Here is an 18,697-nt window from a genome sequence, read left to right as displayed (position 1 = left end):
CGAGGTGAATTATCCGACGCATGATTTAGAATTAGCAGCCGTAGTGCATGCTTTGAAGATCTGGAGACACCATCTCTATGGAACACGGTGTGAGATATACACTGATCATAAAAGTCTCAAATATTTCTTTGAGCAAAAAGATCTGAACATGCGACAACGAAGATGGCTAGAGTTGGTAAAGGACTACGATTGCGGGATAAATTATCATCCCGGAAAAGCTAACGTTGTAGCTGACGCTTTGAGCAGAAAGAATCAGGGAGAGTTAGGATTTCTCCTTACTCGAGAAGAGAACCTGATCAAGGAATTCAAGAAGATGAATTTGGAGGTAGTAATACCACCACAAACGACAGAGATAGTAATTTCTGCACTGAGCATTACACCTGACTTACGAACGAGAATAGTCACAGCTCAGAGAGAGGATGAGAAGATGGAAAAGTTACGAATGAAGATTCGAACTGAAAAAGTGGAGAATTATCAAGAGGCGGCAGATAATGCCATTTTGTTTGAGGGAAGACTGTGTGTACCCGATAAAAAGGAGCTGAAGAATGAAATCATGAGTGAAGCTCATGACACCCCTTATACCGCACACCCAGGAAGTACGAAGATGTACCAGGACTTGAAAACGAAGTTTTGGTGGGAAGGAATGAAGCGAGAGATAGCGTCTTTCGTTGAAAGATGTCTAGCTTGTCAGCAAGTGAAAGCGTTACACCAACGACCCTATGGCAAGTTACAGCCATTGGAAATTCCAGAGTGGAAATGGAGTGATATAGCCATGGACTTTGTGACAGGACTGCCAAAGTCAAAAAGAGGAAATACCGCCATTTGGGTAGTTATCGATCGATTGACGAAGAGTGCACATTTTATACCGATTCAGATTACTTATGGATCTGACAAGTTAGCTCAGATTTATATCCGAGAGATAGTGCGATTGCATGGAGTACCGAAGACGATCACATCAGATCGAGACTCGAAGTTTACTTCACGATTTTGGATGAGCATGCAGAAAGAGTTGGGTACTAAATTAAATTTTAGTACAGCGTTTCATCCGCAAACAGACGGACAGTCCGAGAGGACTATTCAGGTTTTGGAAGACATGATCCGAACAGTAGTGCTTGATAGAGGAAGCCAATGGGAGCAAGTTTTACCCCTGATTGAATTTGCTTACAATAATAGTTTTCAGTCAACTATCAACATGGCTCCATACGAAGCCTTGTATGGAAGGAAGTGTAAATCTCCGCTTTATTGGGATGAAGTTGGAGAGAGAAAGGTACTTGGACCTGACGCGATAGAAGAGATGATCACTATTGTGAGACAGATTCGACAGAGAATAAAAGAGGCACAAGATCGTCAGAAATCTTATGCAGACACGAGAAGGACGGAGATTCATTTTGAAGAGGGAGACAAGGTTTTTCTAAAAGTTTCCCCATCTAGAGGAGTTCACCGTTTTGGAGTGAAAGGAAAACTTAAACCGAGGTATATAGGACCTTATGATGTATTAGAGAAAGTAGGCCCTGTAGCCTATAAACTAGCGTTGCCTCCGAGCTTCGCGAACGTCCATGACGTTTTCCATGTTTCTCAATTGAGAAAGTACGTGTTTGATCCAAAACACGTCATTCATCAAGAAGAAGTATCCCTGGAACCAGATTTGAACTATGAAGAGAGACCTGATGCTATTCTGGACCGGAAGATCCAACAATTGAGGAACAAGTCGATTCCTTTGGTGAAGATCCAATGGAGACATCACGGTCATGAAGAATCAACATGGGAACTTGAAGAGAAGATGAAAGAGAAGTATCCAGAGCTTTTTCCCGAAGGTGAATAACTCAAATTTCGGGACGAAATTTTTTTTTAAGGGGGGTAGGATGTAACACCCCGTACTTTTCCTATGATGTGAGATAGTGTCTTAACACTAATGAGAGAACTGAGATGTCGAGATGCGAGATTACTTTTTTTTTTATGATTAGATAAGACAGATTGTCTTTTAAATAGAGATACGAGTGACTAAACCGAGAATAGAGTTAGAATGATGAGATTCGAGAAATGAGCTGAGAAAGAGATGCTGATTGAATTGAGTTGAGATTTTATTTTATTTCCGACTACCGGGAATAGATTTAACAGATACTGAGTTATCAGAGTTTGACTGACCTATTAAAGAGAATAGGTATAATGAGTCTGACTTAGAGTCAAGAAAGAAAGAGCGAGAACCCTGATGGAAAGAGTCGGTTTGAGAGATGTCTAGTTTGTTTGTTTGCCGACTGCTTTGATGTGACATTATGTGAAATTACGTGACTAATCGATTATGTGATTCTCGTGATGTGTGTCACTGTGACCGGGTTATTATGATTTTTTATTCGAGACCTTAGCATTTGGAATTTTGATTGAGTTTCCAAAGCAAGTATGGGTTATTTTTATCGAGAAATCGAATGACGCCGGTTTATGAAAATTTTTCCGGGCATAATATTTTTAAAATTATTTTCCTACGAAGAGGAATATTATGATTGAGTGAGTGCACTAATAATAGTGCTATGATCATTATTTTGGTCACATGAATAATTATACTATGGTATTTTATTAATGAGTGACTTTACCATAGTTTTGTGATTTTTATTTAATCACCCTTCACACTTTATTTAATTTTCCCATACTATATGTTATATGCTTAAATGACTAAGTATGGAATTAAGAGAGTAGAGATTGAGAGTATAGAGGATGAGAGAGTGGAGATGAGAGTGTAGAGATTAGAGAGAGATTAGAGAGAGAGAGAGAAAAGATTAGAGAGAGAAGAGGAAAGATTAGAGAGAGAAGATCATTAATTACCATATATTGCATAAGATATGCAAGATCAAAATAAATCTAGCAAAATCCAAACCTCTCTCTCCCTCACTAAATTTTCGGCCATCACCCCTCTCTCCCTCACTAAAAATTTCACCCAACACATACATACACTCATCATCTTCTTCACCTCACATATCCACCATTTTCCTCCATTAGAGCAACCTTCGAAGCTTACAAAAAAAATACTACTAAACACCTCACATCACTCTAAAACTTTCCCTAAACACTATCTACCTTCAATTGATCAAGAAAATCCTTGAAGAAGAAGCTCCAAAGTAGAGTGAGAAAGTGAGAAAATTTTGGTAAGAACTTGGGTAAGTAATCATGTCTTTCTTAAAATCTTGTTTGAAAGATGATTGTGTAAGTGTATTCTTGAAGGATGAGCAAGAAAATCACCCCTCCTTTTCTTTTCCAAATTTTCGAAAAAATAGGGTCTCCACCCTTTCAAAATTTTTCCTTTTCTTTTCTTGTTTGGAGGTGAAAAATGAGAGTTATGTGATGTATATGGATGTTTGATATATGTTGTGAAATATGTGTCTTGAGATGTGAAATTTTTGATGGAAGTTAGTTTACCCTAAAAATGGTAACTTTTGAGTTAATGAGTTAAATGATGAATTGATGATATAAATGAGTCTATGAGGTGTAAATGATAATGATTGATGGATTAATTTAAGTATATGATGTCAATTGGAGTTTTTGATGTGAGTTAGTTTGTTAAAATTTAGGGTTATGTGTATATATGCCCTTATTTGTCAATTGATGGTTTTGATGTGAGAATAATTGGTTAAAAATGAAGGATCTTGGAGTAGATTAAAGATTGGTTTGTGTTTGTAAAAATTTCAAAGAGTTAGTTAGTAAAAATTAGGACTTTTTAGTCTATGTGATGTTTAAGTGTTTTTGCTTGGAATATATGTTTTTAAGCATGTTTGTAGTGTCTTTGTATTTTTGATTAAGTCTTTGGTAGGCTAAATAAAATTTTGGCTAAGTTTAGTTGGTATGATTTTTGAGTTTTTATATGATGTGATTTTGATGCTTGATAAAATGAGGTTTATTTGCTCTATGATCATTATGAGAAATTTTATCCATGTTTTGCTAAGAGTTTTATGTTGATACATGGATTTTCATAAAAATGTAATAAATATAGTTTTTATGATAAAAAGAGAGTAAATATGAGAATAATGAGATATATGATGAAAATGATCATATTTGAGTATTTGAGAATTTTCGAGCATGAAATTGAGAAGGAATTTGTTAGATATGTTCGTTGATGTGTTTTCTATGAGATTTGAGTGGATGACGAAAGAAAAGAGTCGAGATTGAGTATTACGAGTATTTTGATGTTTTTGATGTATTTGAATGTTTTTAAGTGCTTTAAGTGCTTAAAATGAGTTTTGATGTTTTTGCTTTGTTTAATTGTTGAGTTGAGCATGTTTACTTGTGTGTATGTTTCGGAGTCGTTTTTCACGACCCACTGACCTACTGTTTTCGAGGGGTTCTTGATACCCAAATGCCCTGAAACTTTTATGGTAGGTATATTTGAGAGTCTTGAGCACACCGGTAAAATTTCAAGTCATTTGGACTTCGTTTGCTATTTTTATAAAATGTAAAACTAAGACTGCTACATTCTGCCGAATTGTTCGGTGAGTAGCCAATAGAGTCATCGTTTCCAGTAGCTTTCCTTAGCATTCTGGAACCCAAATTTTTATGGTTGAGACCTTAGTGTCTTAGCTAAGTACCCACAAAATTTCAGACCGTTTTGACAACGTTTACTATTTTTCAAAAATCAAACTTTTCGGTTGCTAAAAACTGCCGAATATGGTAGACTGTAGTAAAACAGTCATATCTCCTAAAATACTTGGAGTTTTTGATCCTACTTTTTTTTAAATGAAACTGGACTCGAAGAGGTTTCTTTTGGTATGAGTTACGACCCCAGGAGAGGTCTGTACAGAGTCTGGTGAGGTTTTAAAGTTGAGTCAGTGCAGTGTAAAGCTTGTTTTTGACTTGTCTATGTGTGTTTTTAATATGCCTAAGTGTTTATACTTGTTTATGTGCTTGTTTGCTATAAGTTTGAGTCGAGTTGAGAGTTAAGTCGAGTATTGGATGTGTGAATCCTTAGAAGCCGAGTATACCTAGGGATTGAGTTTTAACGGGTAAATAGATGTTGAGTGAGAAGTTAGAGTAAAGAAGAGATTGGATTTAGAATTTGAGTTTCTGACTAAGGTTTGTTTTATCACATGAACTTTCGATGACGATGACGATGTGATGATGACATATGAAGGCCCGAGCGAGACGAAGCAGTAAGTTGCCTGATTTCTTTCCAGATTAAGCGAAGGACTTCAGGTGGGCAATATTTTGAGTATACAAATATTATCCGAGCTTTCTAAAATGATTTAATGATATAATGATGTTATGAGATTAACAAATGTTTTGAGATAAATGATATTTGAGAACTGTTTGACTTGCCAATTTTTGATGTTGAGCTTGTGTGTTACCCTCTACTGATGAGACGAGTTCGGTCCTGCCACAAGCGGGATTTTGTGCACAGAGGTGACTGTGAGCCGTCTTCGGGTCGGCCGGTCACGGTACTTGAGAGGGAGGCCTACTTCTCAGTACCTTTGATGATGATGAGTTGTAGATGTGGTACATGCATGTTGAGATCTTTGACAGCTGTCATTCATTCGTTTACTTATGATGTCATAATTATGAAAACTGCATGCACAGATTCTTTTAATGCTAATTTATTTCTGTGTGTTGCTGAGATGTGGCAAGTTTCAAACCTATAGCTCTAAGAGCATCTTTCTTGTTTTTCGGCTTTTGCCCACTGAGTATTATGTACTCACGCCCTGCATATATTTCTAAATGTGCAGGCTAAGCTGGGAGTGAGATTGGACTGGTGCTGATGGGGGAGAGTTTCAAATGATGTAAATTAAATTACTATTTTGCCTCGATGATAATAGAGTCTTGATGTTTGAATTACTTAGTTTCTTTTGAGATCAAGCAATACACTCACGGTTATGTGTCTTCATACATATAATCGGTTCGCCTTTTGCTGCGATACTCTGCAAATTATGCTTCCTTATGAAAAATGAACTATACGCGTTTTGTTTTTGTTCGTGAAATTCCTAATAATTAAAAAGTTATGACAATGTTGACGATTTTACCCTTGGGCTAATTTTATAAGATTTTCCTTAGCATGTTTTGACGTGAGCTTCCGCATGACGTTCACCTAGTTCTTCTTATCTTTCATTCTTTAAAAATAGTCGTATCGATACTCGTACCCCACTATTACTAGTGTCGGGTCTGCGGGCTGCGACAAAAATAGAGAAACTGAAGCTAAAGCTGCAATATTACAACTATTTGGTTTAGTTATGATGCAAAATTGCAACTATTGTTTTAGTGTATGAATTGAATTGCAGCTGCAACTCCTAAACAGATCAGAGAGCTTATGCAAGTCGATAGCCTCACCAACGACGAAGTGAAGAGTCATTTGCAGGTGCGATTTCATTCATCTAACTCTAACTCTAACTCTAACTCTAACTCAATATGAACTATTAAGTCAATCTTGACGTGTAGCTGAAAAGATCTGGCATTGAATACTGTGGTTAAATACTGTGTATTTCAGAATTAAGAAGATTCTGGTTGAATCACCTTGTTCTACGGCATGCATGAATAGTAGGTTAAGGTTGATAGATTCTAGTTAATCTAATCGTTTTGAGTGAGATGGTCCAGTGATAACTTAGGGCTTAGTGGTGTAGCTCTAGAGATGGAGGTGACAATAGAGTAACTGAGTGGAAGAAAAGGATTTATGTAGCAAGCTTCAAGATATACCTAAACTTTGATGAAGCCTTACTTTATGCTTTATTGACTGAAGTACTTTATGCTTCTTGGAGCAGGTAATTTATGTTTTATTGACTGAAGTACTCGACTGTTTATAGATTAATTTTATTCCTTGATTAGAATTCTTGATAGCTGCCTTATAATATTTTGATGCGGCAGCTATAATGCACTATCTTTCCTTTTCAGGTTGATCGCCTGATTGGCCGAGACCATCTGTTCAAGCACAGTATTATCTTAATCAAAGCATGGTGCTACTACCTATGCATTGGAGACACTCGTTGCTGGCTGCAGCTGATCATTATGACTTAGAAAAACTCAAAAGGTATGTGAGTCTCATATTTGCAAAGATATATCTGTAAATTCAGTTACACAAGTACTTTCTTTGGCAGATCGTTATCATGTTGCAGAATTGAAAGTTGTCTGCCTTAAATTTGCTGCTGAGAACCTAACAGGTATATAACTTGTGTCCTTCTTTGCTCTTTACCCTGTAATTAATTTGGACTCTTGTTATATTTTGCATGTTCTGGAATGGATTATTAGGTACATTGAAAGCATGTGAGATAATAGTTAAATGAGTTTTGTTGATGAGAATGAGTTGTAGTATTATTTATGAAATGAAAAAAAAAAAAGGTCTGTAATTCAAACAATGGGAAGCGATGTGTGATCTTGTAGGTCCGAGGCCACTTAACCGGCTAGAATTTGTAGCCTGTTAGGATTGCACAAACTAGCACTACGGTTATAAGCAAAGCTATGTGGGAGCCTACTAAATGGCAATTGTTTTGTTTCTTCAGCTTACTATAGAAGGTGGAGCTGCTGTAGCTGTATTTGTTCGGTGCTTTGCTGATAGCAAGGGCATAGAATGAGAGTTAGTAAAAAAACTACACTGAGAAATTCCCTAGAGGAGTGCTTGCTGCCATATCTGTAATGTTCTCATTCTTTTCCATCAAAAATATGTTAGTCATCAAGCACTTAACTAACTTTAATTTATCCATTCACAGGTCATATTGTTTTTGTTGACAATTAAGCTACAACACAGCTGCATGTGGAAAACTTCTATTCTTTCATGTAGTACTTATCAGGTATTTCTCCTAACGTTATGGGTTGTGATGTTTGGTTAGTGTAATTGCTTCCTAATATAAACGTGCTGAATTTTCATTCTTTTAGTTTGAAAAGTTTGGCAAGGGTATACTATGATTTTTATTTCTCATTAACACACTTTTTTGTGCATGCAACTCTTAAATTTTGTTTGTTTTTCTGGAAAAATAATGTATTCAATTATATCATATATGTATGCCATTTCTTGTGCTTACAGATGAGTGAAATGGATCTGATTGATCAAATTAGTGAACTCACATGCTCGGAGAAATCTCATGAGGGAAATGAAGAGCAATTTGAGCAACTCATTAAGATGGTAATTAATGTTTGATTTTATCCCAACTCCCAAGACATGTTAATGATTTTTCATGCTCATTGTGATATCTATCTAACTATAAAATGATATTTTATTGAAGGTCGAGTTGAGGTTGGGAGAGTGCATTCTGAGGCTGGAAAAGTAGTTGGTCGAGCAGAGGGTTGCTCGGTTGGAGGTAGAGTTGAAGACATGTTAATGGTTCTTCATGCTTGTTTTAAATTTTTGTACACAGAAGAGTTGGTGGAGTTTTGTTTCATAAGTTCTTAAATTTTGTTGTTTTGTAACGAACTCGGATGGAAAATGTATATGAATTTAGCAATATTTATATGATTACAATTAATCTTTGTCTTATATATGTATGATTATATAACATTTGTAATTATAGAATGTAACATTAATCTAATTTAAACAAGAATTTGTAAAACAATATAGATTGTATAGGTTTAGGTGACAGTAAGCTATTAGGACACTCCTAAGTGTCACAAAAATGGGTTCTCAAGCATCCTCTAATAGGACTTTCGTGAGCATCCTATTATGGTGAGTGTCCTATTATACATATTGTGACTAGCGCAAATAGGACTCTCTTTACAAAAGTCCTATACATGTGATAGTCCTATTATATAACATAATAGGACACTTACGAGAGTCCTAATAGGGGAATTTTGTTGTAGTGCTTGCAAGAGATAGGGAAAGGAGACATGTGAGGCGGCAGCCTGCTAGGTTTGATGACTATAATCTGTTTATGTATGCTTTTAATGTGTTTACTTTATGTGGATCTTGCATAAGTTGGAAGTCTCAGTTACAAGGTATTGTGGCTTTATCTACTACTGAATCTGAGTATATTGCAGCTACTGAAGCTGTAAAAGAGGCTATATGGTTAAATGGTGTACTTTTTGAGATTAACTTTATTGATGATAAACCTGTGCTCTTCTTTGACAGTCAGTCTGCTATTCAGTTGTGTAAGAATCCTGTTTTCCATGATAGAACAAAACATATTGATGTCAGGTATCATTTTTATCAGGGATGTTGTTGAAAATGGTGATGTTATCCTGAACAAAATTCCTTCTGAATTCAATCCTGCTGATATGGGAACCAAATGTTTACCTGTTTCAAAATTAGTCTCATGCAAAAATACTTTGAACATTGGAGGTCTTTAACTTGTTCTCTGTGTTGTTTTCTTTTGGTTTGTGTTGTTTGTTGTCTCTCTTTTTGTCTGATGCTTGTTCCTTTGTGTCTATTTTAGTCTGTGTCCTGTGTGTTGTTTGTGCTTTGTGGTGTCTTCAATGATAACCTTAGGGTTTGAGAAATGGTGATTTCCTCTTGGGTTGATCTCTGTGGCTTGAGATTGAGATTGATATGTATAATATTTTTCTCACCCTCTCTTTCTTATCTCTGTGATAGGATAAGAGTAAAAATGGGGGCTGTGATGACAACTCCAACTCAATGGCTGGCCCTTCCCTGGTGACTAAATGATCAATGTGTCAAAGGTGGATATGTGAAGGTTGGCCCATTTCTTATTTATCTCTTTTTCTGGGCCAACTTTAGAGCCCAAAACCGAGCCCACTTTAAACCCTAGCCCACTACACCTATCTGATATACCCCTCCCGAACCCCACTCTCTCTCACTTCTCTCTGCGCCGCTCCTCCTTACCCTAATTCTCTCTCTCTGACTTCTCATCTCCTCCACCTTCCCACCGCCCATCTCCTTGGTTTCTCCATCGCCTTCAATGGCGCTCCACCATTTCCCGTTAACCTGCTGCACCCCTATTAAATCCCTGATGCTCATTCAAATGGGGAAGAACATATTATCAAAAGTGAGAAAGGCTCTGCTATTCCTTTCAGTGTGTGTTATTCTTTTGATAGTGTGGGATTCCCTGTGTGAGTGGTGGTATCACCGGGTCTTCCAGTTCACCGGAGCCCTGTTTGGTGGTTACCTGAGAAGTTCTTAAGCCATTGGAGTTCTGAACCTGGCTCCGGCTGTTGGTGGCTTATCTGTGCTGAGATCTGTGAAGCTCTTTCACTGTCCATCACCTTTGGTCTTGATCGTACTGCTGCTGGAAGGATAAGCAGATCTAAAGAAGAGAAGAAGAGGAATCGAGATCTGAAAAAGAAGAAGTCAATCTGAAGAGAAGAAGAAGTAGAGCAAGAAGAAGAAGAAGAACTAAGTGCTTGAGCACGAGTGGGGAAGACAGGAGGTTCGGGAAACAAGCGGTGAACCCTGGCTAGGCGAAGATACCCAACAATATATATTAAGAATTTAAATATTTATATTGATATATTGATTAATTAATACTTTAAGTGTCCACTAACTGTGGTACTTCCATTAGATAACAAATTTTGAGGTAGTAAGGTTTTCAAGACAATGGACTTTATTTGTGTAAATCATTGAACTCATCATAAAGCTTCGTCAATATACATTAAAGCGTTCAACTAAACGTCATCATATATGTGTAAGTATCGTTCATCATATTATTAATTGAAATATTGTGTGTTCAACTAAACGTTCATTATTGAATGATCGTCAGTATTATCTACACCTAATATCTTCCATAATTAAGCAAATCTGTTTAGGTCGGATACAGGATTTGATAATTATTAATTTATTTATATAACCTTCCAGCATAAGGCGACGTTTAAAATCATTTTCAATCACAACCGTTCAATGAATATACTCCAATGGTGATAATTCCTTCTCTATTCTTTGATAATATATGCTTCTCCATAGAACTATAGAAAATAACTGTAGAAAATAACAAGGATAATTAAACAATATAGAGTTGAATGTTGTCAGGCAGTTTGCAACCAAGTAGCTTTTCGAGGAGGTCTCTGGCAGCTTGTGGGTAGGCTTCTTGCTTATATAAAAACCGAGACTTTGATTTTTTTTTGAGAAAAAACCGAGACTTTGATGAACAGCGGAGAATAATTTTCTCAAGCGCAATGCAAGTATCCAAAATATATTTCAGCAATTCCAAATGACCGCCGGCACCCTCAAGAAACCTTCCGAACTTGAACACTTTCAGATGCCAATGTGGATGTCTTTCAACATTTGTTGCAACTTCTCTCCATCTAGCTTTAGATGTTGGCTACCACGAATCAAAAACTTGTCAAGAAAAAACTTGTTATGTAAAAAATATAGTATATGTTTCGTTTCGTTTTGAAAAGAGAGAGAACACAAACCCTGAACATGAATTCTTGAAGATGAGGAGATGCCCGTATCAACGCCGTTACAGGCAAGAGACCGTCTTTATACGCTCCACGACCATATCCAACGAACAACTTCTTCAACATAGGCATTTGCGGAAAGGCTTTCCCTAAAAACGCCTATACAAGGTATCAAGGACTCATCTCAAGTATGATGTATTAAAAGGTGTTTTGCTAAGCTCTTTAAAAACTACTTATAAGTCAGCTGCTTCAAAGTGTTTGGCAAAATAAGCTTCTAAACGACTTATAACCTTGCTAGTCTAACCTTGGGACGGCGGATGGTTAAACTGAGAGTTTTCAGTCTGGAAATGCAGGAAAATACTGCACAAGCAAGTAATTTCTTGGAAGTGGAGTGGACCCTGAGGCAAGTAAGATTCGGAGCAGAAACTTGTATGGAATATTGACCAGCACAACGATATATATCGAGCTCCTCTAGCGCGAGTGCCGTGCCACAAATCACAACATCAGATGTCAAAGTTGAAGAATGGATATCCAATTGCTTCAACAAAGGGCAATTACGTAGGAACGAGTCTATAACCTCGCCACTCACTAAGAAACCTTTCAGACACAAGCTCTTGAGGGATTTAAAACCAATCAGATTTTGAGGCCTCTCTCTTAACAACTCTAATAGGGAAACCTTAAAAATTGGAACCTCAAGCTCTGTTCCCAGCAAGTCCAATTCCAACCTCTCAACTTGTCTTGAAACCACAAATTCAAGCCATTTCGCGACTGCGCGCTGCTCTAAATAGTTTACATACAAAGAGATTCGGAATTCATTCAATGAAGGGGCTTTATGCGATTGGAGAACCGAGTTTATTATTTCTATGGGCTTCTTATAGCGGTTGGTTAGAAGCTTCGCATCCAAGTTGAGATTAGGAGTGTGTTTCCACAAATCCGACCATCGGGAAGAGAGAACACTAGTGGTTACAGATTCCCTCAGTGATAGGAAAGACAATATGACGAGGATAATTTCATCAGGCAACTCACTAATCCTATCGCATCTCCGAGAAGACTAACAAACAAAACAACAATCCAATAACAAAATATTAACAACAATCCAACAAAAAAATATTAGCCAAAATATTCACATGATAACATGATTGATTTCAGTGTCTTCATCTAAAAATTATCATGAATACTAAATACAACTTTTAATTCATCAAAGAGCCAAAACTATTACCTAACTATCAAAGAGAAAAGACAGCATATACTATGAGAGCTTGAGACTACCTTCTTGGGCAGAAAATCTGAATCGTCCATCACTAACGTCTTAGAAACTAAGAAACTATATTTAAAAAATAAAAGCAAGATTTGATATCGCTACTCAAAAACAAAATTGCGTGCAGAATAAAACAATGTTGAAATCAAAATAAAGAATTAATTACCAAGATTCTGTCGTTTGGTTCCAGCCGAATTATTAGAGTCGGAGACGGTCTCGACTTAAATATTGATCCCTAATCCCTAAATCCTCAATCCGCCCAAATCCAAAATTATAATTAATAAATTATAATTGAGGTATAAATCCTAATTAAAAATTACTCCCTCCATTCCAACTAACTTAATCACTTTTTTCTATTTATTAGTTAAACACAAGGGAGCTGGGATGGTTATTCTGAATTAATAGGATGGATATTTATACTTTTTTCTATATATATCCGTATAAAATATTTATAAATAAATGAGATTTTTCCGAATCTAATCATTTTTCCGAATTAATTATGGTAAACTATAAATTTCCTTAATATTTTCACACACCGTAAGTTAACAACATTAGGTTAAATATGTCAAGTCAATGTGTGTGCGTGTGCCCGCGTGTTAGTTTAACCGTAGAACGGTTAATGTTTAAAAAATTTATATTTTTTATGTGAGATTCAATACAAAATTAAATTAATATAGCATCCAAATAATTTTAATTCTAATTTTCATTTCATTTTTTTTAATTATTACTTGTTATTAATGTAAAGTTGAAATTTAATTTTAATGAAATATTTTTTGTTACAAATTCGTTTAATGAAATATTTTTTGAAAAAAAAAGATTTCACAACAGTATCGAAAATAAAAGCGATTCGTCGAGAACATAAATGAACATAACACAATTTATAAACGGAAATAATACAATTTCTAATTGAACAAATATATTCAGATTTAACACAATTTATAAACGGACATAATACAATTTCTAATTGAACAGATGTATTCAGATTTACTGGACGTATGAATATCCCAAAAAATCCAAATTGATCATTCAATTTGATGAAAAGAAAATAACGGTGCAGATTAGGGCCAAAGACTAGACAATGGAGCTGAACAAATTTATAAAATAAAATAGAAGAATAGAAAGATAAGTTGTGTTTCTTCCTTCTCCTACTCTCGTGTAGTAGCCCGCTCTTTTAATTATGATTGAAACTAGTAAATGCAAAATTTTTATAAATGAATCCAGTTTATGGTCCTGATTTTTTTTATCAGAAACGGAGTTATTATTTTAGCTTTATACTTTTATAAAGTATGAGAAAAACGCGACGAGGATTATTGAGTCATTCAATAATTTATTATCCAGTTTAATAACTGACTTAGCAAAGTCAAGTTATTAATTTATATGAGATAGAAATATTATTTCTATTATTTACTAGAAGTCGAGGAATTATTCCGACTGCAATGCAGATTAAATCTACAGATTTAATTTAAGTTATATTATAATTTTTCAATATTGGAAACAAGGAAGCAGATACTAAACGGATACAGAAATGCGATGATTTAAAATCGAAGTCAGTATTTATTTACAGTTCACAGATTACAGTCTAGTTCCCAGCTTGGGGAAAATCGTCTAGTATATTACAAAAGCAAAAGCTCTTCAATCAATTAAAGTTTAGATAAAATTTTTATTTCCATCTTTTGCTAATGATGTACACGTATTTACTCCACCAACACCACTCCAACCTTTTGCTTTCCTCCCTCAGCCAACCACCACCACTATCTCCAATATCTCCAAACCTTTAATTATCAACTCCACCACCACTTGCTCCCCACCCAACAAATGCAATATTCACTCTCATTTCATTTTCATCCAACAATTCAGAGGATCAATTCCAGTTCGTTTCAGCCGAAGCTCTCAAGGTAATGCTTGGCTTCAATGCTTTCTTCTCCTTTGATTAAGTTCATCCTGCAATTGTTAAGCAAATAAGCAATTTATTTCAGTTTCTATCCACTGATTCAAACACCACAGCAGCCAACATCAATTTACAGCAACTCACTCCTGGAGAAATCAACTTATTTTCATAAGAGGTAAACCAACTCACACATACACTCAAAATCAGTCATTCATTTTATAAAGAAAACCATCACCGATGACATGTTCATGTACATAATCAACACTAACTAGGACTGCACAATTCACAGAGGATACGCACACATATTATGTCACAGAAATCAGCACGCATACCTTGTTCTTTTTCTGATAAATGAGTTCCATAAAATGTTCTTTCTACTACATTTTAGAATTATCACAAATTGGTTAAAGAAAAGAAAAGGGAGTATCTATGCATTGTGTGTGGGCGTGAGTGTTGAGATGAAGCTGTTGTCGCTGTTGTTGTGAGTCGGGATGTGTGAGTTGTTGGAGGAGGCCGTCGAAGGTGGCGACCTTCGTTGCAGTCGATCGGCGAGGAGAGGGCTGAGATTGTGAGGCTGCTGAGCCGTGAACACAGGGATCGGCGGCGGCTTTCGCTGCTACTTGCCGGAATAGAAGTGGGTGAGAACAGCCGGGGGCTGCTCACGGCCGGCGACGGCTCGGCGGCAAGCCGCTGCCTTTTTCTTTTTCTGTCGGAAATTGGGAGGAGAGGAGAGAGATTATTAGAGTTCAGTTTTAAAAAAAGAGAGAGAGGACGAACGAAAATCCCCTGCTCGCCGGAATAACAGAGCAGCAACAGCGCCGCTCGCCGGTTCCGCGGCAGTGGCGGATCGAAACAGCGGCGCGGCGAATCTCCCGGCCTTCCAGTTACAGCGGCGGCGATGTCGATTCAGGAAGATTAGAGCTTGTGCTTCTCCTTTCAGGGTTGAGACGAGGGAAGATGAACGGCGCCGGAGTCGCGGCGGCGGACGCCTCGTGTGAAGGCGAGTCGAGAGTGAGAGGGAGAAGAGGCGTGCGGCTGGTTTGAGAGAGAAGGAGAGTGTCGGCTGGTTTGAGAGTTGAGAGAGAGATCGAGAGTTTAGAAAGAGAGAGAGAAATTGGGCTATGTTTGGGCCACTCCCTTGTTAATTGGGCCGAGTTATTTTAAGTTTGGGCCTTTTTCTTTAATTTGCTGATGGGCTCTAATTGTTTAAAGATTTGGGCTAATGTAAAGTTTATGATGGACTATTATTCCATATGCCCATTTATATTTCGTTGGGCCATTACATTGGGCCGGGTTATTTCTTTATTTTGGGCCGAGTCGTGGGCCGAATTTTAATAAGTGATGGGCCGATTTTTAAATGGAATTTGGGCTTGTGTTTAAATGGTATTAGGCTTTGGCTATGGGCCGATTTTATTAAAGTCTTTAGGTTCTGATTTAAATTGAAACATTGGGCTTATGTTATTTTTTTAAAGAAATGGGCTACCTTATTATTTAACTGGGCTGCAGTTCAAAGAAAAAAATGGATACTTATTAATTAGACTATTTATTTAGTTTAATTAATTATTTTTCTCAAAAGATGATTACATAATAATATTGTATTATTATTATGTGCATATTTTAAGTAAATTACTTATTATATGCTAAGCATGACATGAAATTGCATTTTTACTTGCAATAAAAGTATTTAATTGGTTTTAATTATAAATCCAATTATTAAAGAAAGACGAGTAAGAATATTGTTGGTGTTCTTAACTCAAGAGAAATGTTTTCAATTATTTATTTCTATCGAAAAGCCCGATAATTTCTACAAGGTCACACCTCGATTGAAGCCGAGTTAGTTCTTTTATTTTGATCAAATACAAGGCGAGATTTATTAGAATATTCCGATGGGAAAGGAAGAAGCACAGTTTTATTCGACCGCGCTAGACGAGAATTAGCTAAATCTATTAACGAGGATTAATAGTAGAATTCCCGATTATCGCTCAGAGTATTAGTTCATGCATACCAGATTCATGCATAGTTAAATAACGCTTTCTCATTAATTAAGAATTTTCCTCGAGGCAATGTCTTATTTTATATTCTCGTGATTAAGGTCAAGCGCGAGAGTAATAACTACACAAGGAGTTAGAGTACCTTAGCAAAACTTTGCTATCAGGTGGGCAATTTCTTACGCGTAAATAAAATGCTATGCAAGTGTTATGCTTTAAAATGCAAATTGGATCTTCAAGTATGGTATGCTTTATTACGCTTAAATGAGTTAAGCTTTATTATGATGCACATTAAATGATTACGCTTATTTACGCTTGAATGCTTTACGCTGATAAGTTTATGCTTATGTTTGATGCTTGCGTCTGTTGGGGGAGGCCTCCCTCAACAGTACGATGCCGTGTCCGCTGAGGAGGGCCTTCCTCACGGCACGATGCCCGTGTCCGCTGAGAGAGGTCTCTCTCGCGGCGCGATGCCAGTATGCCAGTATGCCAGTGTTACAGCGTCTATTGGGGGAGGCCTCCCTCAATAGTACGATGCCGTGACCGCTGAGGGAGGCCCCCTTCACGGTGCGATGCCCGTGTTCGTTGGGGAAGGCCTTCTCCACGACACGATGTTTGTTAATGAAGATTGATGATGAAGAATGCCCTTATGCTATTTATGAATTTGGAAATGTTTAATGAGCAAAGGATATGAAAGAAACTCATGCCTCTTATGCGATATTGTGAAATTGTTAATGATGTTATGTTATATGCTTGGCAACTGCCCACTAAGTACTCTTGTACTTAGCCCTTCGATGTTTATGTTTGTGCAGGTTGAGCTGTGATGGGCGATGAAGTGTTGTTGCTGAGTGGAGTTTTTGTCGAACTTAAAGTAGGCTCAGAAAGGATACATGTCTTCATACATGTATCTCAGTTATGCATTCCGCTATAAACACTGATTATTTCAGTTACATCTTCCGTTGCAAACTCTGATAATGTTTTAGCCAAGCCCCTAACGATGCCTTTTTCCTTTTAAGGAATATAACGCGTATACAAGTTCTTTGAGTACCCTTTTTATGCGACCTATGCCTTTTTCCCTTTTAAGGAATATTTCACGCGTATTCAAGTCCTTTGAGTATTCTTTTATACGCCCCTTTCTCAACCCGCTTCTTAATTTCCCTTCCCCAGTCATGGTTTTCCCGGATTAATTATCCTTAATTAAGGCCGGTCGTGACAGAGTGGTATCAGAGCAGTTCATTTGCTCTGAGCCTAAGAGTTTATTTAAGCCAAACTTAGAATGGATCACTAAAGTGTCTAGAGTTCAATCGACAAAGCTCAGCACTTCATCGTATCACACTCAACGAAGCAGAATGGTATGCTCTTCCAAGTTTTGAGTTAATGTTTACAAAAAGTGAAAATTTTCGTAATAGCAAAGTGAGTAACTGTTAATAACTATGTTATGTTGTTATTGAATGAAATGATTTACGCAAGCGCGATTAAGTATGCCTATGGAATGAATCCCTATGAACATAGAGCTATTAAGATATGAGATCACCACTACGACAGAACATAGAAGCAAACATAGAAGAAATTAGATTGTATCTTTTGGTGACTGTAGTGAAGGCAACAAGATAAGTGATGCGTATAGAATTATTTTTAAGCTCATGATTTTATAGCCACTATAAATCTCCATGACTTATGCTTAAGTATCCAGTTTAGATGATGTGATATTATATGCTTAAGAATTGTTATGACTCATAGATTTGAGATGCTAAGGACCCTTAAAGCTTACTACATCAATGATCAATGATGTCATTGGAGTCATGACTTGTTTACAAGTTATATTAAGTTGACATTTACAAGAATTCTTTTGAGGTTTGTATTAGATTATGATAGGGTGTACTAATTGGCACATCCTTGCTATCAGAATGCCACCTAAGAGAGGACGCCCTACGAGAAACAATAACAATCGCAGAAACCGTAACGCTGTACCCGAAGAACCACAAGATGCTCGAGGACATAACCCATCCCCTCCGCTCCCGACTAGGAGAGTCGAAGAATTCTTTTTAACGCAGAACCCACCTACGTTTGACGGAACGAGTGAACCGGCTGAAGCTGAGATTTGGGTGCGTGCAATGGAACGCATTTTCAACTTTCTACGTTGTACTGATGAGGAGCGCCTATCTTGCGTCTCTTTCCAACTAACAGGATCGGCTGACTTCTGGTGGGAAGCACGTCGAAAAATTCTGACACCTGAACAATGGGCAAGTTATACTTGGGAAGATTTTAAGACAGGATTATATGATAAATATATTCCGAAAAGCTATAGGAAGAAGAAAG

At 36.9% G+C, this 18,697-nt stretch overlaps 1 protein-coding gene and 2 long non-coding RNA genes across 4 annotated transcripts; 2 read left to right on the top strand and 1 right to left on the bottom strand.

Moving 5' to 3' along the window:
* The first annotated feature begins 2,027 nt into the window (after positions 1-2,027).
* LOC131005560 (uncharacterized) lies at positions 2,028-5,943 on the top strand. 2 transcript variants are annotated; one of them, XR_009095290.1, is made up of 3 exons: positions 2,028-3,149; positions 5,114-5,175; positions 5,703-5,943. It is a non-coding gene; the product is annotated as an uncharacterized LOC131005560 (long non-coding RNA). The 2 variants fall into 2 exon arrangements; XR_009095289.1 differs by lacking the exon at positions 2,028-3,149 and having other exon boundaries at positions 4,230-5,175.
* A 4,816-nt stretch (positions 5,944-10,759) lies between these two features.
* Positions 10,760-12,543, bottom strand: LOC131005557 (putative F-box/FBD/LRR-repeat protein At4g13965). Its single transcript, XM_057932568.1, has 4 exons — positions 12,514-12,543; positions 11,549-12,295; positions 11,260-11,403; positions 10,760-11,165 (listed from the first exon to the last, which is right to left on the bottom strand). The coding sequence occupies exons 1-4, from the start codon at positions 12,541-12,543 to the stop codon at positions 10,845-10,847; spliced, it is 1,242 nt and encodes a 413-aa protein (XP_057788551.1). The 3' UTR covers positions 10,760-10,844.
* A 1,933-nt stretch (positions 12,544-14,476) lies between these two features.
* Positions 14,477-17,422, top strand: LOC131005556 (uncharacterized). The gene is made up of 3 exons (XR_009095284.1): positions 14,477-14,565; positions 16,483-16,545; positions 17,191-17,422. It is a non-coding gene; the product is annotated as an uncharacterized LOC131005556 (long non-coding RNA).
* The last annotated feature ends 1,275 nt before the right edge of the window (positions 17,423-18,697 follow it).

This window comes from Salvia miltiorrhiza, chromosome 1 (assembly GCF_028751815.1).
Source record: "Salvia miltiorrhiza cultivar Shanhuang (shh) chromosome 1, IMPLAD_Smil_shh, whole genome shotgun sequence".
NCBI lineage: Eukaryota > Viridiplantae > Streptophyta > Magnoliopsida > Lamiales > Lamiaceae > Salvia > Salvia miltiorrhiza.
Note: the sequence above shows the minus strand (reverse complement) of the source record. Positions and strands in the feature narration are given on the sequence as shown.

What these genes read in the sequence shown, in the direction of transcription:
- LOC131005557 (XM_057932568.1), bottom strand. Translation starts at nt 12,543, where the DNA reads ATGGACGATTCAGATTTTCTGCCCAAGAAG. An exon ending in CAGATTTTCTGCCCAAGAAG is followed by an intron (nt 12,296 to 12,513) that starts GTAGTCTCAAGC and finishes TTTGTTTGTTAG; the next exon opens with TCTTCTCGGAGATGCGATAG. An exon ending in TTCAAGAATTCATGTTCAGG is followed by an intron (nt 11,166 to 11,259) that starts GTTTGTGTTCTC and finishes GATTCGTGGTAG; the next exon opens with CCAACATCTAAAGCTAGATG.